The sequence below is a fragment of the Eleginops maclovinus genome, chromosome 5, assembly GCF_036324505.1.
Source record: "Eleginops maclovinus isolate JMC-PN-2008 ecotype Puerto Natales chromosome 5, JC_Emac_rtc_rv5, whole genome shotgun sequence".
Lineage (NCBI taxonomy): Eukaryota > Metazoa > Chordata > Actinopteri > Perciformes > Eleginopidae > Eleginops > Eleginops maclovinus.
In genome coordinates this window covers 26202407-26229971 of record NC_086353.1, presented here as the reverse complement: position 1 = coordinate 26229971, position 27565 = coordinate 26202407, and the positions used below count along the sequence as shown (strand labels likewise).

General features: G+C 41.1%; 1 protein-coding gene across 2 annotated transcripts; it reads right to left on the bottom strand.

The window, feature by feature from the left end:
• Positions 1-71: 71 nt before the first annotated feature.
• slc43a1b (solute carrier family 43 member 1b) lies at positions 72-27538 on the bottom strand. 2 transcript variants are annotated; one of them, XM_063883994.1, is made up of 15 exons: positions 27304-27538; positions 21424-21585; positions 20704-20887; positions 20516-20571; positions 20088-20164; positions 10889-10981; positions 10125-10258; positions 6043-6185; positions 5803-5949; positions 5636-5671; positions 4956-5076; positions 4706-4835; positions 4520-4593; positions 4308-4431; positions 72-4125 (listed from the first exon to the last, which is right to left on the bottom strand). In XM_063883994.1, the coding sequence occupies exons 2-15, from the start codon at positions 21575-21577 to the stop codon at positions 3901-3903; spliced, it is 1698 nt and encodes a 565-aa protein (XP_063740064.1). In that variant the 5' UTR covers positions 21578-21585; positions 27304-27538; the 3' UTR covers positions 72-3900. The 2 variants fall into 2 exon arrangements, with proteins under 2 accessions (XP_063740064.1, XP_063740065.1); XM_063883995.1 differs by having other exon boundaries at positions 21424-21582; positions 27304-27473.
• Positions 27539-27565: the final 27 nt, after the last annotated feature.

The window sequence follows — 27565 nt, the reverse complement described above, 5'->3', positions numbered from 1 at the left end:
AGAGATACTAAATACAAATATGAACCTGAAAATGAGTCCACTTTCATGCGGGAACAAGAACACAAACACAATTTCATTTTTTACATTTTTAATAGTTTTAATACTTTACATTTTTCCACAACCAATCAAGTCAGAAACACAAAAAATGAAACACAAAACACATTTTCCTAATGAGAAAAGTAATTGACACTGAACAATTATTTTAAACTTTATTCTCAGTGGTCAATTGGTATTTAAAGATAATAAACATGTTAACTTATATTTAATTTGGATATCATTTTTGATCAAACTTTAGCTCCCTTTTCATCAACAAAAGTGATGACAAATGCTCTGACAACGATCATCTGATTTACTCCTGATGCACAATAAAATAAAAACACATAAAAGATGGACGCAATACAAGCAGCAGCTTTACAACATGGCGCGTCCAATACCATGAACAAACAATAAATAAGTCTAGCATCAGATTCCCTGCACACTTTGTCAGAATCATTCATGTGGCCAGTGTTCCTGTACTGGATTGTATTATACGTTTAAGGTGCACCTACTGTATATTTGGTTTATGTAAAATGATCAGATAAGCAGCATGTTGCTGACTTTAAACGAAATGATTAGTTTTTTTGTGCATATGCTGCCTTTAGGAAACCTAAACATCAGGTTATTGCTCTTAGATGTCAACCCGAGGCACTTCATAAGCATGCACATTCTGTAATAAACACTGTTTTACATTTGAATATTTAATCACAAAATAAAGCCTATCATTAAACTATTTTCACGTATCTAATTAATACTGTACAATCTCTATTCACAGATTATACTGGAAGCCATGGTGCGCTGTCAGCAACAAATCATACATCTGCATTCAGCTTGGTGTTCAGCCTTTGTGACATTCAAGTGCTCCTTAAATTGCAGCAGCAAAATAAAGAAGCTTTTGTGAGAAGCTACAACAAAATCAATTTATATACTCTAAGACACATTTCATCTTCTTATATGAAGTCCTTTGCTGTGCCTGCACAGCAAAGGACAGGGTTGGGGATTAAATACTGAGCTGAAAACCTTTAAATTAGTTTTCCTTTTAAATACAGTTAACTTAGTAGGTTTATAAAATCAACCTCAAATATCCCAGAGACACTTAACGAGTTGGCTGCTCCAAGACTGTCAAACTGCCAAAAAGCTGTTGTCATGGCAATATGACAAGATGCTATAAATACAGTGCTGAGAGAAACCAGCAGACATTCAGAAAGCTTGCATGATGCACCTGCTTCAATAAACATCTTCTTTATTGTTTCATTTCAAAGTCATCTGTTTTCTAATTTGCTTGTTTGTCTAGATTAATTTACTTTCTACAAACTTACTTCTGTAAATTCCATGTCTAATATTCTCTCTCTTCCAGCTCTGTGTTGGGTCTCCACCAACGTCCGAGGACAAGATCTGTTTCTGTAGCTGCACTATGTTAGCCTGCTAATAGCTAACAGCTGTTTGGTGCTTTCACAGCTTTTTAAGGAAAATATATCAATTATAGCTGCTTCAGGGATTTTTTGTTTGATGTTGTTAAGAAATGTGTTAATATTCAAAGCCATAAACTACAGAAACTACTTAAATATAACTGTTAAATGATGTTACCAGAGTTGTTACAATCATAGTTATGTTAGATCTTTTTGTCCCCATTTTAGAGGAAAAGTAAAACTCTGACCTGAACTGACATTAAGAAGGAAAAAAACGAATTACCTCATCCATCTTCACTTGATTGCTTTCACTTTCTAAATTGGACATTCAGGTTGATCTACAAAGCCTGATCGTCCTGGTTAGTGGCAGACTAATAGAGTGGTGCAGGAATGAGTCCTAAACCATGAAATGAGTTAGCATTTTAGCTCATTAGGGCTACCAAGTCTCAAAGAGTTTTTGGTTAGATTCGCAAAAAAGCTCTGGTGAACACAACCTTACAAGATATAAGTTTTGTTCAGCTACATTAAATATGTTGGCAAACACCACACTGGTGAATGTCTTCAGCTACTGTGTCATAAAAACAGTGGTTGCTAACAGAAGTCTGAATGGGACTGCAAAACCTCTGATGATTGCATTTACACATCAATTGTTATAAAGTATGTCTTAGTATGTGAAAATGATCCCGCTGAACAAACATGTAAGTATCATAAACGTATGTTTGCCATAATGCTTATTTTCACATTATTCTAAAATCCAATGTCTCCTTTTTGTCTAGGGAGCCCTAGTGATGCCAAAATTTGGGACTGCCTACAAAAATAGGTTATCGCTGCACCACTTTATATCATCTCCTTTGAAAAAGTACAAATCATATCTGACCTAACGGCATTGCCAGGTGTATGTTTAACGTTTGGAAAGGGCCAGGCTAGCTTTTACACTGGTCTTTATGCCAAGCTAAGCTAATCTGCTACATACAATTGAACATGCGGGCAGTAGTATCAAACCTATATTCAACTATTTCTTTAGCATTGGTATTGTACTACCTACTGCATTCAGCAAGTATCTGTCCGAGTACCAGTGCTTATTCACTTTTAATTGAAATCCCAAAATGTGCATGTTTTAATTACTTATTCAAGTGTGGTTTTAATGGAATTTTAGCATGGGTTTGACTTCTGATGTGTGGTTTTCAACAGAGTGATTATTGCATGGTTTTACCTGTGAATCTTGTTTGTGTTTACCTGGGATTGGCATAATTGAAAACGGCTTCATCTGACTGAACCGAACCCCCCATGGCGCATGATTGGCCGATATAGAACATGGGTTGCGCTCAAATAGGTACATGGTGCAGAGTAGATGTGCTTTCAGTAGTCCTGTACAGAGAACTGTAGTTCCCCCACAGCAGACGCACATTTATAACGTCTGCTGGCACATCATAATTAGGTCGGATAGTGTCAGTGCAGTCGGATTCTCAGAGCACCGCAGTCTCTTTTCCTAAGACCTTTTGAATCACCCTATCCACTATTCCTTAACCCTGTGACTTTTCACACAGAGGTCAAGGAATAGCAGATAGGAACAGACAATAGGAGCTGATTTTTTGACAATTCGAACCCAGTATTTTGCTTTTAAGTGATCAGACACAGGTGAGAAGAGACGGTTCAGATCTGTCCTGTGGCCCTCTGTTCTTTAACAGTGGAAACTAATTGCTGGTATAAAAGGAACCTCACACTATCGTGTGACATATCTGCTTAAGGAGTAAAGCCTAAGTTTGAAACAGTAGCTTATATTTAGCAGCAAAAGGAGCAATTTATTGAATTGATCAATAGTTTGTTTGAATATTTATGAGTAGATATTAAAAACACATCTTATCTGTAGTGTTATGTCAAGATGACAAATAACACTCATAACCCTAATATTCGGTATCGGCATCAGTATTAGCTACAGCTTTGCTGCTTGTTTTGATGGATAACTTAAAGCAAGCTTTAATGTTTCAAGCACATTCAGTGATGGAGCCAGTGTATGTGAGTAACAGTAAACAGGATTAAAGTTGCATGCACTATGGTCCTTAAATGCTGATGTTTTCTTTTAAATAATGCTTGTGTTAATCATTTGGAGACAGGAAACCTTCCCAGCATGCAGTTCACCTAACCATTACATACACATATTCTCAAATTTGGGCATTTAGAGTGTTTGTGGAAAAAGCAGCCCCCATAGGAGAACAGCATGTATCTCTAGAACTGAGACTTAGCCGGAAGGCCACAGTGCTAACTACTGAGCCATCTTCACTAATCATTCAGAAATCATTAGTGATCAAATATAGTGACAAGGCAGAGAGATGTCTGACATTAGGGTTACAAATGTAACTTCCTGGTCCATTTTAAACATTGCTATAATTTGTTTCTCAAATGTTTCATGTAAAGATTGAGTGAGTGGTATTTGCATCCTCCCAACATTAATAAACTACTGAACGTTATTTGTTGTGTGGCCATTAACTGCAAGCCCATTGGCTTGGATATAAGCAGTTGTACCATCTGATTGGGTTAGAGGAGCATTCTCCTTGTCTGATTGGCTGGCAGCCAACCTATCACGCTCTGCCTTTGCCCGGATCAGGTTTCTACGGTGATAGAATAGATAGCCTGGCAACAGGAAGCCAGCCACGGACATGATGAGAAGTCCCAGATTGATCTGTTGTAAGGAGAGACATGTCAGTGTTAGAACTAAATGTTTTATAATCTATTGTCAGTGTGTGTGTGTGTGTGTGTGTGTGTGTGTGTGTGTGTGTGTGTGTGTGTGTGTGTGTGTGTGTGTGTGTGTGTGTGTGTGTGTGTGTGTGTGTGTGTGTGTGTGTGTGTGTGTGTGCTCTATACCCAGTAAGGATCTCCATTGAGGTGGCCCAACATCAGTATGAACAGTGGCTGTTGCAGCAGTGCGAAAGCAGCACTGATCATGGACTGCATGCCAGTCAGAGTTCCAAAGTGGTTGGCTGGATACCTGGAGCAGAACATGAGAGAGAAATTAATCACAACCCTGACCCACTGGATCCTGACCCTCTGAACCACCTCTAGGTGGGGTTACTTACACAGCAGCATAGAGACCTCCGCAGCAGGAGTGGATAAATCCTCTCACTATGGTGTGCAAGACAAAAGAAGCCAACTACAAGAACAGGAAAGAGAACAGGTGGTTTAAAAATGTCCTTTAGATTTTCTCTCTGTCGGAGTCTGTATGAGTTAACATAGGTAGTAATCCGGTACAGGTTTTTCTTAACCTGGATGGGCAGGTTGTCAATCATGGAAATGATTCCGAAGGTGACCAATAGAAGATTGGTGAAGACGAAAGCTCTCATGGCATTGGTGAGTTTCTGGATCTTTCTGTCTCTCTTTGTGGGATCATATTGGCTAAAGGGGACAAATGCCAGGACAGCCACCAACAACAGTTCATTGTCAAGTGAGAGAAACTTTCTGAACCTAAGCTATACAAACATCACCATACTGCATGTACAAACGTCTGCCTCATACCTTTTCTTTGCATTTTCCTCTTCACACTCCTTCAATCTCCAATCCATGATGTAACCAATCAGAGGACAGGTGGCAAGACACAGCAGCTGCATGGTACCGAAGATAGAGGAGTAGAAACCAACTAGGGAGGACAGGCAGAAAGCAGAGTGAAGTCCATAGAAACACACCTCTACGTAAAGTACTGTTTTTTTTTATTTTTAAAACACACACTTTAAGGTCATAGACTGAGAAATATGCAATCCTGTACTGGCTCTCAAAATACTGGGAATAAAGACACATGCAAGCCACACAGTTACTGTCTTTCTTTTAAAACAATTTCAGAATGACGATAATGGGATGGCAATCGCTCAGTCTAAAGACTTGGCTTGGCAACCACACGTTCGCCAGTTCAAGTCCCCTGAATGAAGAAGATTCAGAGTTTGGATTGGTACTCGAGAGGTGCCACTTCAGCTCTTAGGCGCTGTTAAGGTGTCCATGAGCAAGGCACCATACCCCTCCACTTCTCCCCAGGCACTGTATAGTAGTTTCCAACTGCTTCTTATACTAGGATGTCTTAAAGGCAGAGACTACATTTCACTGTGTTGTAATTATAATAGGATTATCCATACAGGGTTTTAGTAATTGTCTCAAAGAATTCTCAGAGACATGGTTTGTAGTGATTATGTCCACTGTGTCGTTACCTTGCTCCTCCATCTCCTGCTGCAGCTCTTCTGACGCTGAAACAGACAACAGCGTCAGACGCTTTAACACAACGCCATGACCCAGCATTGGTCAATAAGACCTCACTGGGGAACTGTTTTGTACGTCTATCAAATTAACAAGTAATTGTGTAGGGTATAATTATTACGGTTTGGCTGGCCGTGGGTGACGAGGAACTCCAGCATTTTGTTCATGGCACCCATGAAGAAGATCAGCCTCAGCTGGGTCATTGCCATGGTGATGACACTCCACAGGAAGATTGGCGAGCACACAGAGTGACAGAGTGGCAGCCCGCCTGAAAAGAGAGAGAGGGGGGGTTTAGTTTTGCTGAAGAATGGATCCTTAGTTTTTCTCAGTTAAGTACAACAAGAATGAATAATGTTATTACCTTGGGGTGGGCTTTGGGAGTCAGGGTGTTCGGGTTCTGGCTGCTTAGGTCCCAACATGTCTTCCATGACAGTCACATGGGTGACGTACCTGTCCCCAGTCATCTTGTCCTCAGTCACAACTCCACTCAACTTCACTTTTTTACTGCAGACAAAGAGACATAAAATAACTGTTCCTATGCTAATAATGATCCAATGAAATATACATATTTACACAACTTAGTTGAATACTTTATTCTGATTGGTCCATTTGGACAATCTGCAGTCTGTTATTTCTGTATAGCACACCATTGCTAAGGACGTTCCAATAATAATCACACGTCCAGTCCTATTAATCCACAGAAAGAAGTCTGCCTAAGAGCCAAAAACATTGTCCCTATTTCAAAGCACTACAGAAGGAAAGAGGTTAAAAGACAGAAAGATGGGGGACAGAGAAATCAGCAGAAGGCAGACAGGAAGTAAACACTAAAGGGAATGACAGAAGAGGAAACAGACAGGAAGTAAACACTAAAGGGAACAGCAGAAGAAGACAGACAATATGTAAACACTAAAGGGAACAGCAGAAGAAGACAGACAATATGTAAACACTAAAGGGAACAGCAGATGAGGAAACAGGCAGGAAGTAAACACTAAAGGGAACAGCAGAAGAGGAAACATACAGGAAGTAAACACTAAAGGGAACAGCAGAAGAGGAAACAGACAATATGTAAACACTAAAGGGAATGACAGAAGAGGAAACAGACAGGAAGTAAACACTAAAGGGAACAGCAGAAGAAGACAGACAATATGTAAACACTAAAGGGAACAGCAGAAGAGGAAACAGGCAGGAAGTAAACACTAAAGGGAACAGCAGAAGAGGAAACAGACAGGAAGTAAACACTAAAGGGAATAGCAGAAGAGGAAACAGACAGGAAGTAAACACTAAAGGGAATGACAGAAGAGGAAACAGACAGGAAGTAAACACTAAAGGGAACAGCAGAAGAAGACAGACAATATGTAAACACTAAAGGGAACAGCAGAAGAGGAAACAGGCAGGAAGTAAACACTAAAGGGAACAGCAGAAGAGGAAACAGACAGGAAGTAAACACTAAAGGGAACAGCAGAAGAAAGCAGACAATATGTAAACACTAAAGGGAACAGCAGAAGAGGAAACAGACAGGAAGTGAACACTAAAGGGAACAGCAGAAAAGGAAACAGACAGGAAGCAAACACTAAAGGGAATGACAGAAGAGGAAACAGACAGGAAGTAAACACTAAAGGGAACAGCAGAAGAAGACAGACAATATGTAAACACTAAAGGGAACAGCAGAAGAGGAAACAGACAGGAAGTGAACACTAAAGGGAACAGCAGAAAAGGAAACAGACAGGAAGTGAACACTAAAGGGAACAGCAGAAAAGGAAACAGACAGGAAGTAAACACTAAAGGGAATGACAGAAGAGGAAACAGACAGGAAGTAAACACTAAAGGGAACAGCAGAAGAAGACAGACAATATGTAAACACTAAAGGGAACAGCAGAAGAGGAAACAGGCAGGAAGTAAACACTAAAGGGAACAGCAGAAGAGGAAACAGACAGGAAGTAAACACTAAAGGGAACAGCAGAAGAAAGCAGACAATATGTAAACACTAAAGGGAACAGCAGAAGAGGAAACAGACAGGAAGTGAACACTAAAGGGAACAGCAGAAAAGGAAACAGACAGGAAGTAAACACTAAAGGGAATGACAGAAGAGGAAACAGACAGGAAGTAAACACTAAAGGGAACAGCAGAAGAAGACAGACAATATGTAAACACTAAAGGGAACAGCAGAAGAGGAAACAGACAGGAAGTGAACACTAAAGGGAACAGCAGAAAAGGAAACAGACAGGAAGTGAACACTAAAGGGAACAGCAGAAAAGGAAACAGACAGGAAGTAAACACTAAAGGGAACAGCAGAAGAAGACAGACAATATGTAAACACTAAAGGGAACAGCAGAAGAGGAAACAGGCAGGAAGTAAACACTAAAGGGAAGAGCAGAAGAGGAAACAGACAGGAAGTAAACACTAAAGGGAATAGCAGAAGAGGAAACAGACAGGAAGTAAACACTAAAGGGAATGACAGAAGAGGAAACAGACAGGAAGTAAACACTAAAGGGAACAGCAGAAGAAGACAGACAATATGTAAACACTAAAGGGAACAGCAGAAGAGGAAACAGGCAGGAAGTAAACACTAAAGGGAACAGCAGAAGAGGAAACAGACAGGAAGTAAACACTAAAGGGAACAGCAGAAGAAAGCAGACAATATGTAAACACTAAAGGGAACAGCAGAAGAGGAAACAGACAGGAAGTGAACACTAAAGGGAACAGCAGAAAAGGAAACAGACAGGAAGTAAACACTAAAGGGAATGACAGAAGAGGAAACAGACAGGAAGTAAACACTAAAGGGAACAGCAGAAGAAGACAGACAATATGTAAACACTAAAGGGAACAGCAGAAGAGGAAACAGACAGGAAGTGAACACTAAAGGGAACAGCAGAAAAGGAAACAGACAGGAAGTGAACACTAAAGGGAACAGCAGAAAAGGAAACAGACAGGAAGTAAACACTAAAGGGAATGACAGAAGAGGAAACAGACAGGAAGTAAACACTAAAGGGAACAGCAGAAGAAGACAGACAATATGTAAACACTAAAGGGAACAGCAGAAGAGGAAACAGGCAGGAAGTAAACACTAAAGGGAACAGCAGAAGAGGAAACAGACAGGAAGTAAACACTAAAGGGAACAGCAGAAGAAAGCAGACAATATGTAAACACTAAAGGGAACAGCAGAAGAGGAAACAGACAGGAAGTGAACACTAAAGGGAACAGCAGAAAAGGAAACAGACAGGAAGTAAACACTAAAGGGAATGACAGAAGAGGAAACAGACAGGAAGTAAACACTAAAGGGAACAGCAGAAGAAGACAGACGATATGTAAACACTAAAGGGAACAGCAGAAGAGGAAACAGACAGGAAGTGAACACTAAAGGGAACAGCAGAAAAGGAAACAGACAGGAAGTGAACACTAAAGGGAACAGCAGAAAAGGAAACAGACAGGAAGTAAACACTAAAGGGAATGACAGAAGAGGAAACAGACAGGAAGTAAACACTAAAGGGAACAGCAGAAGAAGACAGACAATATGTAAACACTAAAGGGAACAGCAGAAGAGGAAACAGACAATATGTAAACACTAAAGGGAACAGCAGAAGTAGACAGACAATATGTAAACACTAAAGGGAACAGCAGAAGAGGAAACCGGCAGGAAGTAAACACTAAAGGGAAGAGCAGAAGAGGAAACAGACAGGAAGTAAACACTAAAGGGAACAGCAGAAGAAGACAGACAATATGTAAACACTAAAGGGAACAGCAGAAGAGGAAACAGACAGGAAGTGAACACTAAAGGGAACAGCAGAAAAGGAAACAGACAGGAAGTAAACACTAAAGGGAACAGCAGAAAAGGAAACAGACAGGAAGTAAACACTAAAGGGAATGACAGAAGAGGAAACAGACAGGAAGTAAACACTAAAGGGAACAGCAGAAGAAGACAGACAATATGTAAACACTAAAGGGAACAGCAGAAGAGGAAACCGGCAGGAAGTAAACACTTAAGGGAAGAGCAGAAGAGGAAACAGACAGGAAGTAAACACTAAAGGGAATAGCAGAAGAGGAAACAGACAGGAAGTAAACACTAAAGGGAATAGCAGAAGAGGAAACAGAAAGGAAGTAAACACTAAAGGGAACAGCAGAAGAAGACAGACAATATGTAAACACTAAAGGGAACAGCAGAAGAGGAAACCGGCAGGAAGTAAACACTTAAGGGAAGAGCAGAAGAGGAAACAGACAGGAAGTAAACACTTAAGGGAAGAGCAGAAGAGGAAACAGACAGGAAGTAAACACTAAAGGGAATAGCAGAAGAGGAAACAGAAAGGAAGTAAACACTAAAGGGAAAACAGTATGGGCTTTGGCAGGCTTTAAAGACTGGTTAAAGACTGTGTTCTCATATAGAAGCCAAAAAAAGGAGGGCGCTGTGAAGTAGCACAGTAGTAAAAGCGTGTTTTTCTGAGCACCGACATGTATCTGACGTCTTCAGGTGCAGGAAAGGACTCAGCAGGCCAGTTCATGAAGCAGTTAAGGAAGACTCCACAGGCCATCGCCGACCACACCCACATGATGATGCGGAACGACGCGCCCAGATCATAGATCACCTGCGGCGGGGAGGGGTGACAACAGTGAAGAGGACAGAGGATAAGGATGAGTGGAAGAGAGGGGGAGAAGAAAATCTGTTTTAAAAAAAGTTTTATTGCTTCTTTGTTTGTGCGTTACATTTAAATTTGATAACAGCTCTCAAGGTCATAGCTGATTTTATTTCCTTCCATGTCATCCATCTACTTCCTGTCTACCTGTGTAAATGATTTTCCTTTTATCACATCTATTTGTCCTTTATAATCATTATTCCTCTTCCCCATAGTTCTTTGTTCCTTTCTTTCTTTGTGTGTATTCAAAGTTTGAAGGCTTTTTGGTCATATCCACAGCTACAGTGTAGTTATACAATGAAAATCTTAAGTCCCCTCCAACAATGCAACATAAATATATATAAGACATAAAACAATAAAACAAATAAAAAACAATAAAAACAGATTAAAAAAGTTTTTGCAGTAGAATGTTGCAAGTAATGCAAGATAATTTAACTGTATACAAGTTAAACAGAATAAGATGATCTAAAATTAGAATGTGTGTGTGTGTGTGTGTGTGTGTGTGTGTGTGTGTGTGTGTGTGTGTGTGTGTGTGTGTGTGTGTGTGTGTGTGTGTGTGTGTGTGTGTGTGTGGTTGTGGACCTTGACTCCAGGGAAGGTGACGGCTGAGGAGGCATAGGATCCGATCATCAGGGAGAGGATGGTTGATCGTACATTCCCGAACATATTAGGCAGCTAAAGAGAGAGATAAATGAGACAGAAAACTGTTTTAATATTGAACCAAGGAATTGTCAATATTTATGCTGCTAAATCTGTTGGTCCGCTATGACCTTGGACCTTTTTCTGGCATTTCTGTAAAACTGTTTACAATGTTAGAAGAATAAATCAATTGATTTGCTCTCCTGATAAAAGTGAGTTCTCAGTGATTGAAATGCACCTTGAAAACATAACCAATAGATGGGGCTAGTGAATTACTTTACACCCAACTCTGACACACACACACGCACGCACGCACGCACGCACGCACGCACACACACACACACACACACACACACACACACACACACACACACACACACACACACACACACACACACACACACACACACACACACACACACACACACACACACAGAACAACTTGGCGTGAGTGTTTGTGAACATTCTGTGGCCATGCAGATGGTAATTGTCGTATTTGTATGTGTGTGTATGTGTGTGTGTGCTGACTTTCTCTCTAACTATAGATGCAGCCTGAGCTCTGGCAGTCACACAGCTCCGTTAACACTACAGGCCTCCATGATCAACTCACTGCTCACATCACATTAATCAATGGCTGTTCATTTGTATTCCAGTATGTCCTATTCATCAATCGACTTGTTCATTTATCACATGTAATCTTAGGGAAATTCCACTACCGTCAAATACCTGCTACTTCGTGAAAATAAAGGAAAAACATTAATAGACTATAATGACTTTCTTTTAGCCTACTTTTGGATCCTCCACAAAACCCAAAAGTAGTGATATTGTAGCATCCGTAAAAGGAACAGCACTCGCCTGATCACATGTATCTCTGTATGATTTGAATGGCACAAAACACACATGGATTATACGCCGTAATCAAAAGGATATTTAAAATCCAAAAATGTATGTTTATACATCTATCTCTTTCATAATTTGTGTTAGGGGACAAATCACCCAAAGCTGTAACTTATATCTCCCAAATGCTGATACTTTATCATAAAAGTAAATCATTTGAATATTCACTTCACACTCAGCTATTACTAACAGCTAACAGTTGTAGCCAAAGTGACATGTACAGTGGGCCCTATTAGTGTAAATGTGTGAAGAGGACACAAACCATATAGCCATAACACACGCTATTACATAACTTTGTATTATACAAATAAACATTTGGTTATCATTCGAAATACTTTCTGTTTATTTCACCGTTACTTTGAAGAACATGACGTAGATCAGGGGTGTCAAACTCAATTTAATCGCGGGCCACATTAGCATTATGGTTGCACTCAAAGGGCCGGTTTTAACTTTAAGACAATATAAATGTATTATATATATAAAATAATGATTGCCTCTGCATTGGATAATTATTGGTTTTGGTAATAACTACATCTGAAAGCTTTAGTCTAAGGCAAATAATCGCAAGGGAAAATATGCAACAATTACAACAATTGTACCTACAATTTATTTAAAAGATGAGTTTCGTAGCATTAACATATAGTTGTGCACTGACATATGGTGCACGTAGACACAGAAATACTGTATGTGGAATACCCCCTGTTCCAGACCCTGGTGTGTATCAGCTGTCATTCATTGTTTTCAGGGATGAGGAGGGGCGGGGAGGACGAACACAGGGGAGACGGTGATCGCGGGATTTTTCCTCCTGCCTTCACAAACTTTACACACGTATTTACAAGTAAAGCTGCAGCTCAAGACCACACATCTTTCTCATGTCACAAAAGTGGCACATTCTGTGAGGAAGCAGCCGACTGTCGGTTCTGGCTCCGGTGTTTCTTGTCTCGGTTGCTGAAGCAGATTTTGCTCCGCGTTTGGTGTCGCTGTGCCGCTGTAACTAAGCTCTGTTACTCACTGCCACACTCGACAGTGACTGAAGTCGCTTCAGTGCGCATGTCACAAAACGAGATGAATTGTGGGACATGTAGTTTATGGGCAACGAGCTTCTGTAAAGCGTCGTGTAGCCGTATAATAAACGTATTATATTCTTTGAAAACTCTCCCGGGCCACATAAAATTAGTTTGCGGGCCGGATTTGGCATACCAGCTTTGCTTACTAGCTCGTTCCCGCTAAAGGTATATCAATAGTAAACCATAGCAGTTAGTAGGCTACCGTGTGCATTCTGAATTTCACAGCCAAATGTGTATTAATTGCCCACGTTTCTTTTTTGGTTTCTTTATACATTAGAGTTAACCCAAAAGTGTTAGCTTTAGCGTTTCCCTGCACCAGCTGGTATCATGACCAAGAAGACTGTAATTATACATGATGTGTGATGACTCGGCACATAGGCTTTACCTCTCACTCGTATGTTATAATAGATACATGGCATACAGTAAAGTCGGTGTAAGCTCCCACACTGAAATAACAATATGCAACGTCTCATCTCCATCCGTCTGATGTACCATGGTAGGACTGGGGTCGTAAAGAGGACTCAGTAGTAGGGACCTTGTGGTTCTTTCAAGTTTTATTTACATATGCAACAACGATTACAGTTGAGTCGTTGCCAATGGAAGTAAAGTTTCTCGCCTCCGTCCAACAGGCTTTTATAAAGTATTTAAAAAAGCATAAAGTAAAATTGAGAATCCAAGATAGAAATAATACACAAATATTCCAGAAGTTAAAATAAAAAATATAGTAGCCTACTCTGTTACTGGCAATATAAATGCAAGCCAAGGGGCTGTACTCCAATCTGATTGTTTAGATTTACCTCAGTTCAATAGCGAGATTTGGCAATGGAGTTCACATTGTATATAAATACACCAGTTATTGTTGTATCAATGTGGCCTGAGAGGGTGGCTTTCTTTACAGTAAAGCTCGGCACATTAACAAAAGGTACACACACAGACACACAGACACACACACTCACACAAACAAACACAGCATGGAATATACGCAACATGCATCAATCCTGCAGATATTATTTTATCTCCAAGATATCAAGGTTGCCTTTTCAGCTCTAAAAGATGATATTTTATACCAACAGTATGTATCTATAAAGTAATATTCCCCAGTCATATGGGCACTAGTTTAGTAGTTTATTGCAATATGGCGCTCTTTCTGTTTTCTATTTACAGCTGTGACTAACAGGACTGTTGTCCCTCGGTAAACACTGCAGACTGATATCCTTCTCAGAGCTGCAGGTTGAAAAAAATCAGGCTTGGCTCTCTGGCTCTTTGATAATCACACAGTGCGGCCGCTGCCGGCACAACGTGTACTCTGCTGGCTCTTATCTGACAAATCTACACTCTGTGTCTATTCATTATTAATCAAACACTTTCATTCCCCAGTGCTCATTGGCCATAGAGTCTAACCTGTGTAACGCAGCAGCAGAACATTTGTTGATCTAGGGCAGTCTTTCTCAAAGAGTGGTCTGCGGACCACTGGTGGTCCGTGAGCGACCCCTAGTGGTCCGTGAGTATTTTGGTAAAATGTCACATTTGAAATTAATATATTATAAGTTTAAAGTGTTTCTCAAACTGTCTTAAAATGACTAGTATAGAGTGTAGCATAGATGTAGCTACGAACCTACGTAGCTACGTAGGTTACGATCTTACGTCATAAATGATTTGCGCGGTCAATTTGAGCTGTCAACTGACAAGATGGATCGATGGCTAAAGACAGGGTCAGTTAAAAGAACATTAAATGACAAATCTGACGTGACAGTCAAGGTGCATCGTCCTGATGCAGGAGATCCAGCAACTACAAGTGGTTCAGCCGCAGCGACAAGTGATTTTGTGTGCTTTACTGAGTCCCAGGAGAGCGGTTCGCCGTCTAACCACCACCCGGCTGAAAGCTGTGAAACTCGGCTTGATCGCGGAAAGTCCAGCGCTAAAGTGAAGAGAAAATATCACAGCGACTACATAAAATTCGGATTTTTCTGGACTGGAGATGAAGAGGATCCCAATCCACACTGTGTTTTGTGCTACGAGTCGTTGGCTAACGAGGCTATGAAACCCGCCAAGCTCAAGCGTCATTTTGAGAGCAAACACAAGGATTACATCGGGAAACCTTTAGCATTGTTTGAGAGAAAACGTGATGAACTTAAAAAACACATGACGAAGGCGCCCTCACATTTTTTTGCGACAGGGGAAAATGCGAAGGCTACAGAGGCATCATAGCCTACAGGGTATCCCTTCTCATCGCAAAAACAGGGAAACCTCATTCGATAGGTGAGAATTTAGTCAAACCAGCTGCCAAGGTTATGGCTAATGTATTGTTTGGGGAGAAAGCAAGCGACGAAATTAACAGGGTCCCCCTCTCCAATGATACTGTCCAGCGGCGAATAACAGCCATGGCCGAAAATGTGAAAGATCAGCTGATCACACGTTTACGCCAAAGCCAGTTTTTCCCACTGCAACTGGACGAGTCAACTGATATCGTGAATGAGGCAAACCTGCTGTGTTTTGTAAGGTACATTTATGATGGCGGTGTGCAGGATGAATTTCTGTTTTGTCGTTCCCTGCCGACCAACACCACAGGGGAAGCCATTTTTGACTCAGTCAACGATTTCATCCTGCAGAATAATATCGACTGGACACGATGTGTTGGTATTTGCACAGATGGTGCAACTGCAATGACTGGGAAACACAAGGGACTGGCAGCGCGCGTACGCGCAGTTGCACCTTGCGCCACAGCAACACACTGTTGCATTCACAGAGAACAGCTGGCTGTGAAAAAAATGCCACCATGCCTCAAATCAGTACTGGACGAGTCTGTGAAAATTGTTAATACAATAAAAACCAAAGCACTGAACACACGTCTTTTTAAAGCTCTGTGTGATGAAATGGGAAATGAACACACAAAACTGCTTTTCCATACTGAAGTTCGCTGGCTGTCGCGTGGGAAAGTTCTCACCCGTCTATTTGAACTGCTCGATGAGGTGATGTTATTCTTGCATCATAGCCTACTGATGAACTGTATGACAGACTGCATGATTTCCAGTGGCTCTCAAAATTGGCATAGGCCTACCTGGCCGATGTCTTTATCGCACTCAATGCTTTGAACTTAGCGCTGCAGGGAAAAGCCGTCACCGCCTTCAATGTGCAGGACAAAATTAAAGCCGCACGCCTCAAGATGGAATTGTGGTGTGTCTGCCTGGATCGCCAGGAGTTTGACTGTTTTCCGACGCTTGTGGATTTTCTCCTCGCTGCAGATGAAGAGCTGGGCGGCGGCACAGTTGCAGCCTTCAAGGAACATCCGCAAGGCCTTCACTTTCAGCTGGGAAGATATTTCCCAGAACTAGATGCAGGCTATGAGTGGATCAGGAATCCATTTGGGGACAAAACGCACATCGAACACGTCAGTTCCAAGCTCCCATCGAGACAGGTTGACAGCCTTGTGGACATCGCATCTGATGGGACACTGAGGACGACTTTCAGAGAGAAAAGCTTGACGGACTTTTGGGTCCACGTCCAGCCTGAGCACCCAGAGCTGGCTGACGCTGCTCTGAAACTGTTGATGCCGTTTCCAACCACCTACAACTGTGCAGTTGGTTTTTCTACACTTGTTGGTCTGAAAACAAAGCAGCGTAACAGGATCAATGTGGACTGTGGTATGAGACTAAAACTCTCCAGTTTGGATCCAGACATTGTTTCACTGATGTCTCAGCACAAGCAGCACCATTCCTCCATTAGGTAGCAACAGAGACACGCAGTGTATGAGTGAGTAAACAATGCTATTTGTAAATGTAACAGTGTAAATAATGACCTTGTGTTTATTGTTAAATTCTTGTTAAACTTGGGCCTGCAACCATAGTTTTACTGTATTTTATTTTGGAAAATACACAGCAGAAGTTTGTGTCGTACTAAATGCGGTGCATTTTGCGTATCTCTCTGTTCGCTCGGACATAAACTCAGTAATACATGTAGACTATGTTTCATATGATGTGTAAAATCTATCAGCATTTACCGTTTAAATCGCATGTGAACGAAATGCTTGTAGAATCCGTAGTTGTATTTGTATTGTTGATTTAATGTGTGAACGAGCGATATAGAGAAGGTCACATAAAGCTGTTATTATTAGGCTGTAATTTGTAATACACTCTTGGAGTAGTAAGCAGGCCTATTGTTTTTATTCTAGTTTATATTTAGTTATATTTGGTGTATATTTAGTTATATTTAGTGTATATTTCTCCTTCCTTCTTTGTATTGAACTGTTGCACCTCAATTTCCCTCGGGATTAATAAAGCTTCTTGAATCTTGAATCTTGTTTTGGGATATTGGGGGAGTTAGGTGATCCGTGAGTATTTTTTTATTGGTTAAGTGGTCCTTGGTCTGAAAAAGTTTGAGAAACACTGATCTAGGGAGAAGTGCCTGAGTTTGTTCTGGCGAGATTTAAATGGGCCCTATCATGGTCATGTTCAGGTGTATATCAGTATGTAGTGTCTCTCTTGGGACATGTCTCCATGCTTTAATGTTTTCACCCTCTGTCTGAAACCAGAGCCCAGTCTGCTCTGATTGGTTAGCTGGCTGGTAAGTTGACCAATCACAACAGAGGCGCTGTTGTGATTGGTCAATGCTTAGAGATGTCCCGCCCCCTTTGCCTATCACGTACAATTTGTTTGAGCGCTAGCCAATGGAAGCATGAGTGTTACAAAATGATGTCACTAAGTTACATAATTAAACAAAGGAGTCCAATGGAGGCATTTCAGGCAGGGGGGTAGGGGGTTGGCAGTGAGTGGGAGAGAAAGTCCCTTTAGCCTTTGCCGACCATTTACATGCACACAACTTAGAGAACATACTACAGGAGAGGGAACACCCTTAAAAGCATAATCTGGCCTCTTTAAGCTATAGCTGCGAGGGTGCGTTTAATTTTTCTCGTTTCTGTGACTCGGTATTTAATCCAAAGAAAATATCAAAACACAAAGGGATCATGGCCGGGTATTGACCTTGGGGCACCCTTCTTCTTTGTACTGAGAGCAGACAGGCGTTACGGTGATTCACTATCGCCTCTAGAGTGGCCCAGCCCCTTCCCCTGCTCTGCCTCTGCCCCGCCCCCAGACTCTCCCCCTGAGGTCCCCGGTTAACCTCTACTGCTCCCAGTCCATTTGCCTCTGAGGGTTCCTGTATACTCTTAGTCTTTATCAATATGTATTCAGACTGATATTGACCCTGCTTAGACCATGGAAACAGAAGATTCTGAAAGATTAAAATAAAACTCCGTTTATTTTGCTGCCCGACCAACGTTAACAGAGCATGTTTAAAAGCTACTTAGGGTAGCGGGGAATGTGCAGTGTTTACATCAAGGATTTATGTAAAAGCTTATCAGCTAGATAATACACACCAGACACGAACACACACACGGCCAGGAATGACAGCAGCAAGGCCAGAATGACCATGTCAAGTCCAGGACACAGTCTCGGTCAGGAGGAGAAAAGGGGGGGGGGGGGGGGGGGGGGGACAGGAAGGTTGACAGGAGGACAGGGCCATGGAGGGTGTGTTGTCCGCCCATGCTTTGGATTGGCTTAGAGACTGCAGTGGAATTTAGAACATGTGGTACAGCATGTGCTGCTGTTCAAAATACACACACAAACAAATACACACACACACACACTGATCATATGTTAATCATCTCAGGTGTACACAAAGCAGTGTTTGGAAGTTAAACGCTGAGCTACACAGAGAGGTTATTGGACTGTACAGGCTCACGCCCACTTCCCAGTCTGTGATGTCATGGCATGTGTTTGATACTGAGAGATGGAAAATTGGGACACGGGACGTGCTGGTGACCTAGCAGTCTTACTGTCTCATGTTCAGGTCCTATGTCCTGTGTCCCTGTCCTCTTTCTAATGCTGCCTGTATGTCATGACTTCCACATTGATGAGCCCAGATGGCCTCTTTTAGCTCCACATTGACACGCTAATGTTTTGTGGCTTTGTACTGCCTTTCATATTTTTGTAAATGTCAAAGAGGACTGAAATATGTTACATCATCAATTAAGTTAGGACAGCTTAATTAAGCAGTTAAAATTGTAAACGCTCCGTCCATTTTTTTCATTATTTGGCCCAAATGAACACAACATTTATTCAAATCAACCTTTAAAAGTGTTTTGGTGAACATGTTAGCAAAGAGAGGACTATTCACACATCAGAGCAGACACTGGACGTTTGCTGTGAGATGAGTCTACCTGAAGAATGCAAATCTGATCACCTCGTTTCTTTTTTGTCTCATTGTTTTGAAGATCTGATACACACACCATGGCAGAAAAGAAAACATATATTTCTCTACCGTGTTACCCTGCTATTTCACTGAAATTAACATACTTTGCATCAAATCTGAATACTTGATTGAAGACTTGATTGAAGACTTGTTGAAGCGGATACAAATGTCAATCCAAACACCATTAAATTACATTTGATGTTCAGTTCAGATAGAGCTAACCCAAATGCAATGCAGTGTGTTTTTTATTAGGATACAATCCAACATGTTTAAAGCTTTCATTACACCATCCTCAGAGGACTGGCTTTGAGAGATGCTTCTGAATACTGATGTTGTGTGAATGGAACATCTTGAAGCGGCCGGTGACCTACAGTAGTTGAGGGCTGGTTTGCTAAATGCACAAACTCTGAACATTACCTTCAGTGTTTGGTTTCAGTTGATGTTAATTGTCAGATTGCTGAGAACATATCAAAACAATAATTAAAAAAAGCTTTACAAAAACCTTATTCATTTTATTTCCTTAATCCTTTTTTTGACTGTAAGCTAAAATACTGATAAATGGCAAGGTAAACAATGTCTATTCATATTTATTTAAATTTAATTCACTGCTGTCTTGGCCTAACAATACATTTATATGGAAAGACTTTTAGGAAGTTAAGTTAAAGCAAACTTAAATAAAGTAAAAGATTCACATAGCATTTATAAAAAATCCACCCAAATGTGTTCTTCTTTACCCATTGTTATGACCCTGGGTCATTGGGTCGTCTGTGTGGGAGTTTTGTTTTTTCTCTGTGTGTGTGTGTGTGTGTGTGTGTGTGTGTGTGTGTGTGTGTGTGTGTGTGTGTGTGTGTGTGTGTGTGTGTGTGTGTGTGTGTGTGTGTGTGTGTGTGTGTGTGTGTGTGTGTGTGTGTGTGTGTGTGTGTGACTCGTACTGTGAGTGAGGTGAAGGTCAGGCAGATTCCTCCGAAGCCGTTGAAGGAGACAGCGAGGAAGATGAGGAAAGACAGCACTGATGGAAAACATTGAAATGAAGCTTAAGATAAACTATAAATGAACTTTAAAGGTACATTCAGGGTTCCTTTCAATGTGGGAGTTCCTTTTTTAACTTTCATCCATCATTTCCAAGTGAAGGTGAGCACCCAACATGTTCATAATCATTTCCACGTGAAGAAAAATGTCATTTTACTTTTACAACACATGGTGGGGGAATGAATTGTCTTCTCTGTTCCAAATCAACTGTCTGTAGCCTGTTTCATCAAGGACTTTTAGCTGCATTTCTATAGAGTAACGGATAATTGAAAACATTTAGTGAAATAGCACAGGAAGTAAAAAATGTGGGAGTATTGTACTGTTACTGTACCTTCAGGATCATATGCAGCAGCAGCCATCATGGCACAGGAAGCAGCGAAACATGCGCTGAAATAGAGACAGGATGTCAGAGCACATGTGGAATGTGGATTCAATGTTAATCTGATTTAATATGTCGAAAGCTGCACTTATGTTCTGATAAAAAGCTAAAGCGACTAAACAAAGTACTGTCTGTCACACCTGCCAACGAGCCTCAGTGGGCGTGGCCCAAATCTGTCCATCAGGATGCCCAGAGGGAGAGTCGCTGCACTCAGGAGGAAAGAGCCAATGGTGAAGCCCAGATTCAACACCTCCTCCTGCTCCACACAACTCGTCCAGGCCCCGCTCTCCACCGCTGTCAGATTGGTGTCCACTGTCACATTTTCTGGATGGTTTCATAGAAAAAAGAAGAAAATAGAGAATTGAAAAACATGACATGACACTATGGTAAAAAATAACACAATATACTGCTGCCAACAGGATAGGCCCAGATCACTTAGTCTTTTCACTTAGTGTTTTTTCTTTCTAAGTTCTAAGAGTATGTTAACAGAAGCATCCTATCTCTTGTTTAATCCTTAGTGATAATCAGCTGGCTAAACAATCTCCCATGTCTTGGATTAAATTTCAACAAAAAAATAACCTAAGAAAAAAGTAGAACAAGAAACTCCAGGATCATCTTTTATGCTAGTACATTTTTAAAACACGAAATATTACGAATTGTAAAAAACATCCCTGAACCTCGAGCACACCAAAACATTCAAGCATCCTGCGTACTGTACCCCTATCAGATATGTCCATGTAAAAAAACCTGTAACACAATAAGACTTTAGCTTTGAAATGATTGGAGAATGCTGTGTGTCTGACTGGGGATGCCAACTGCGCTAGAAGGGAGCAGAAGAGCAGCTCTGATGGTGCGCTCACCAACACAAAGGTGTGAGTAGAAGCCTTCGTTCTTCAGCATGATGAGCAGTGAGCCCCAGCCCAGCAGAACAGCAGAGAAGAGCAGGTTCTCTATGATGGCTGTGACGGCCATCCACCACCTCCTCCTGAACGCCTGGGCCAAGCTGGGAGCCATCGCAGCTGCTGAACAGGAAGCATGAAGAGGAAAACATTAGTCCACAAACAGCTGGGAATCTGGACAGTGCAACAAATCTTAACTCTGCGCCAACATGCTTTACTACCATGTCGTTTTCCCACACACAGAGACAGAGATGGTTCTGTATCTGTTTCAAGATGTCCCTCTGCATTTCTCATCTCATCTGTGGAGGCTTTTGCAATTTGTTTCCTCTCTATCTTGTGTTCTACAAGCCCAGGAAACCAATTCACGGATGACCCAAAACACATTTCTACATCTACTGTAGGGGAGTTATTCAAATATGTAGAAGGGGCTTTTAGGAAAAAAAGGTTTATTATACCTTTTCATTACAGTGTTCAGGGTCATCGGATCTCTAACTTAAATAAAATAATTTCAATTCGTCATCTTAAACATCTTTTCAGTGTTTGTGTCCCTTCTTTGAAATACTTTTGCATTTTATATTTCCATTTTAACTAGAATTGTTGTAATTGTCTAACTTTACTTCATGTAAATCACTTTTTTATTTAAATAATGATTAATAAAACTAAAAGGTGCTGCAATAATTAGATTATGATTGCATTGTTATATCAACGGTGGTTGAAAACTGAACTGAAACTGCTCTGAAAACTGTGATGCATATTGGGTAAAAACGTCTGATAATGTTCTGATTGGTAATTAATTCAGAAAAACATTCCCAAACAAATGAGAAGAAACAAAGCAAGACACATTTTATTTAAAGAAACTGAGCTGTAAATATGTTTAATGCCACTGTCAAATGTAATGACCAAAATAAATATACTGCATTCCCTCACCTATCCCAGCCTGTCAGTATGAATCCCAGTTTATTCAAAACACACTGTGGAGTTTTTCTCATTTCAAAACAACCGATTCATTTTGTATATTCTTCGGCAAATTATGCTAGTGAGACATTTAAACCAAAATGTACTTTTTCACTATTCTAACTTTTTAGCAGGCTTATCATCCACGTAAGGAAGTTGGTTCAGGACTCTGTCCTGCAGTTCCACCAGAAAAAGAAAATCACAAATACTACAAAGTACACAATAAATGACAATAACATATTCATACATGACTTACACTACATGTACACAGTTTGCACATACACACAGACAACATAGAGACTTTGGCGACCAATTGCACAAACCCATGGCCGGCTTTTAAACTATACATTACATTTGTTTGTCGAGAGGGTTATTGGACGTTGGCAGGAATGTGAACCCTGAATCTCCTAGGGTGGAGGATGTGGGTCAATCTATCAATCAACCAAAGTGTATTTATATAACCCAATATCATTTTTTTTACATTGTCTCAGGGGTGTTTTGCAGTTTGTACAGAATATGAAAACAAGTACGACACCCTCTGTCCTCAGACCCTCACATCAGACAAGGATAAGCTGTGTGATAATGGAAGAATTCGGCTGGGATCGGATGCCATTTTTTGTGCCTTAAAGTTGGTGCCGTTGGAAGTTTTCATTGTCAACTTGGTTCTCTGAGTGGCCTGTCTGACTTCCTTAAATATACGACATGTGGGGAAAAGACTTCCCTGTTGTCAGGACACATGGATTCCCACAAAGATCCAGTGATTGTTTGATGGGAACAGTGTCATAGTTTCCTAACCCTCACCCTCTTTCCACAGGCCACGGTTAGACCAAAGCCAGGAGGTCATCCCCTTCATGTGGCATAGCACCGATCTGAGCCCTGCTTAGGGGAGGTGAAACAGACAGCCACAGTTGCCACAAGGCTGAAACCCTCAGACTAAAATCAAGAGGGGGCGCTGTAAGGATTTCTGGAAATGTAATATGTCCCAGGCCACCCGTTGGCAGATGACACACTTTCTGCAATGTCCTGCCCGCAGGGCACTTCATTTCCTCCAAGGAGAACCCAGTGTCTACATCACCTCTGAAAAGTTTCTCCCCCTCCAACATTGAGGTGGGGGGAGGAATGAGGCTAATATGAGGTTGACCTGCTGAAAACCCAGAAATAGGAGGAGGGAGGAGAGCCTCAGCTCTTTGCAGTGGCAAAAGTGGCAGGGCACGAACAACTTAGATATGTATATATCGGCTTCTTGTACTTTTGTAACATGTCATCAAATAGCTATATGTTATCCATGGTTCTGAGGCAACAGCTAGCTGATCGTCACGTACAAAGAGAGAGCGAGAGAGAGAGAGAGAGAGAGAGAGAGAGAGGGGTGTGTGTGATTGTGTGAGAGAGGGAGAATGGGAGCAACAAATGACACACTGTCTGAAGCAGTAAACTAACAACACTGAGCAACACTGAGCGCATACATTTACGTACGTACACAGCGTGGTGACGTGATAATGTAATGTACCTTAATACATGGAGTAAAGAGCGCTGTCACAGAGCAAAACTTAAAAATAACAACAGTAATGCCTCAGCATGACAACACCAGACTGTATATATAAGGAGAACACTGACACTTGTCACTGTGGTTACATTATCAATCGATCGAGCAAAACAATTGTCTAAACCCTAAATTCCCAAATCCAAGCAATACGCTCAAAAGCAATCCAGGGTCAAAGAACCTTGGGTTTAGCATTTACCCGAGGCAGAGAGCCCTTCTAGACAAACAGGTACAGTCGGTCTCCATGTTTTGGCCGACTTTCAAAGTCTGTGCTAAGCAATACGCCCCACAGAGTGAGCAGTATATTGCTAAAAGAGACACAGAGAGACAGCATAACAGGGACCAAAGCAAACGACTGGACTGGAGGCTGGTCGCTTTTGAGGACCAACGCCACTAGAAGAACAACTCTAATATAAAAGTGAATAGACTTGCCGCTTGTTTCCCTCTAGAGCAGCATCAGTCTGACTCTCCTTTCTAAATCGCCAATGGTTACTGTATATGTTTCAACAAGACAAAGCAAAATACGTGTTTCAGTGTTAAAATATCCAGAAAATTCTATCAATATGAGTGTAGGGTTATAGAAAAACTGAATGTAATCTGTATGTGTGTGTTAGGAGTATTCTTCATTCAATCCCCATTAAATGGCATCGCTGTTGCATCAGCTACATGAGGTGTCCGATGTGATCTGTCATGAAACCTGAAAGCAGAGAAGTGACTGGGGAAGGGGGGAGGAGTTTGACCCCACTTAACCTTTTACTGAAGCTGGAGCTATCAAGTGTCATGCACTGATACGTATAACCCTGTGCACATACAAGCATTCATGATCTACTAATCAATACTGTGAATCAGTGTGCGTGTGTGTGTGTGTGTGTGTGTGTGTGTGTGTGTGTGTGTGTGTGTGTGTGTGTGTGTGTGTGGCAGATTTAACCTGTGATAGACACATGTTGGCACACAGAGTCCAGATGAACAAAGATATTGCAGTGTCCCCCTTCTCTCTCTCCCTCTCACCAACACACACACACACACACACACACACACACACACACACACACACACACACACACACACACACACACACACACACACACACACACACACACACACACACACACACACACACACACACACACACACACACACACACACACACACACACACACACATATATATATATTTATATATACTAATACTAATTATAGGAAAGCAGTTTTATGCCAACAATAAATCACAGTAGGAGCTACATGGGGCTGGAATGTTTTTAGCAGACAGTGCTAATACATTCCGATGCAATAAACAACAACACATATTATTAGATCTCTAGCTAATATGCTAATGTTACCAAGTGTTTAGCATTTTAGAACAACCCATACTATAACCCATGCGTACAAAAAGGTACTATACCACAAACGAACAATCACAATCCAAATCATCGTCACCATGGACAGTATCTGTTCACTTACAAAATACTGTAGCTTTGAGCTAAAGACATGGTGATGTGTTCCTGCCACCTGTACCTACTGTGGAGACAGCAATACAAAACTTGTGCTAGCTGTACCTTAACTAACGTTAGCACACAACACATAACAGAACTTGTAACATGCCTGATCATTGTGTATCGCTTCCAGTAGAATTAGCCTGCCTACATTTGGGAACATATACATATATTTATGTAGACGGATACATTTAAATAAACCTGTCTACCGGGAGTCCAGTGCAGTATTGCTTTGACAGACAATGGGACAGCCCTGGCAACATCCACAGTGAAAAGTTGTCCCACATAATGGTCAAATCTTCTGTGTTTATTGAACTTAATTCATTTATATTTAGTTTAGACATAGCCATGCTGCTTACACAGGTGTTGGCTGCCCTAAGGATGTTGCCAGAATGTTAATGTTCTCTCCATGCAGCCGCAGGGCTAGAAGCTCTTCCTACTACCTTGTATCTTATGTGCTGTATACTGCTTTTTTTTCTGTACCCTGGGTGTTACCAGGTGTGCAATGCTCTGCAAAGTGATATTTAGTTTATAGGTGGAAGCCCTAGCAGCTGTGTGTTTTGTTCTCTGTTTAATACTTTAGTACTTTAGATGCCACTGGGTATCGACTCAGCAGTGAGACATACAGCTCTGGAAAAAATGACTAGAGACCACTTCAGCATTATCAGTTTCTTTAGTTTTACTATGTATAGGTTTGTCTTTGAGTTCAATTTTAATTTTTTTATTGTATTCTATAAACTAGCGACAACATTTCTCTGTGTTGGAATTCAACAGACACTGAGGCTGGCTTGACATGTAGAGATAAAGATTTAAGAAACATGTGGAGTGCTCTCTTAATTTTTTAATTTAATGCACAATATTCTGACAAGACAAGTCTTCATTTTTGCTATGAGGTTTGAAACGTGTGTATGGAGAAAGAGACCCTAACTCTGCTTCAGAGAACAGGCCTTGGAAACCCATTGCAAAGGAGGTGAGTTGATCTTCCAATCTTCATGGGCTATTTGTAGTCATATGTCATCATTGTGCAATGTTTATCACAAAGTACAACTAATATTTGTAAAATACACATTAGGGCATACATTTATCATACGTTTTGCAGGGCTGACAGGTTTGTCTAGATTAAACAGAATGGAGATATGATGACCATCACATGATCTGATGCGGATTCCCAGGAACTTCAAACCGTTCACCTGCTCCACCTCATCTGCACTGACGGAGAAAGGCGTGTCTACTTCTTTCTAAAGTTATACAATGCTTTTACTAGTTCTTCCTAAAAACCTTTGTCATCCTTGTTAGGCCCAAAATGCCAAATTGGTGAGTTGTTCTTATGTTATTTTCATTTGAATGTTGTGTTTAGGATCAATGGATGAGTAGTCAACATTAACTCAGGTCACATCTTGTGAGCTTGTGGTGCCTGAAAATGGCCCCTAACAAGGTCATGAATACCTAGTTGTTAGAAAGGACTCTTGTAATGAACACAGTGGACATTATATTCTTAATTAATATATCTCTATCTCTGTCTAGATGACCTGTTACACTCATTATTTTTCTCTGTTGCCCTAATGAATGACCACTTCCATGTCGAAGTGACACCCTCAGACAAATATTTACCACAAGTTGAAGCATAAAAACGCTATTGGCCAACAACATCACTCCATTTCATCATCACATGTGCTTTTATATACAAAGCGCACTTTCACATGCTGGACATTTTTCCCAGATATACATGATGATGCGATCACAGAGAGGGAACTTCTGGCTCACAAACCCTCCAGCGCAATGTCCCAAGTCATTGAAAGTCAGCTTTATACGGAGGACACAATCCTATCCATGCAACAGGTTCAAAGACACTTACTTTATAGTTGAGTTCTCCAGTAGATGATCTGTAGTTTAAGGTGGTGGTTCAACACGCTGGAGCTTCTGTTTCCCACCCAGACAAAGTTGGATTCTGTCTCGGAGTTTAATCTTTCTTTCCTTTGTTGATTTAAAGTGTGGCAGCAGGACTCAATGGCACATGTGCACTCACTTTGACTCTGAGTACAGGCATGTCTATAAATGGAGCTCATGTCCTGCCTTCCCACCCCACTGACACACACACACACACACACACACACACA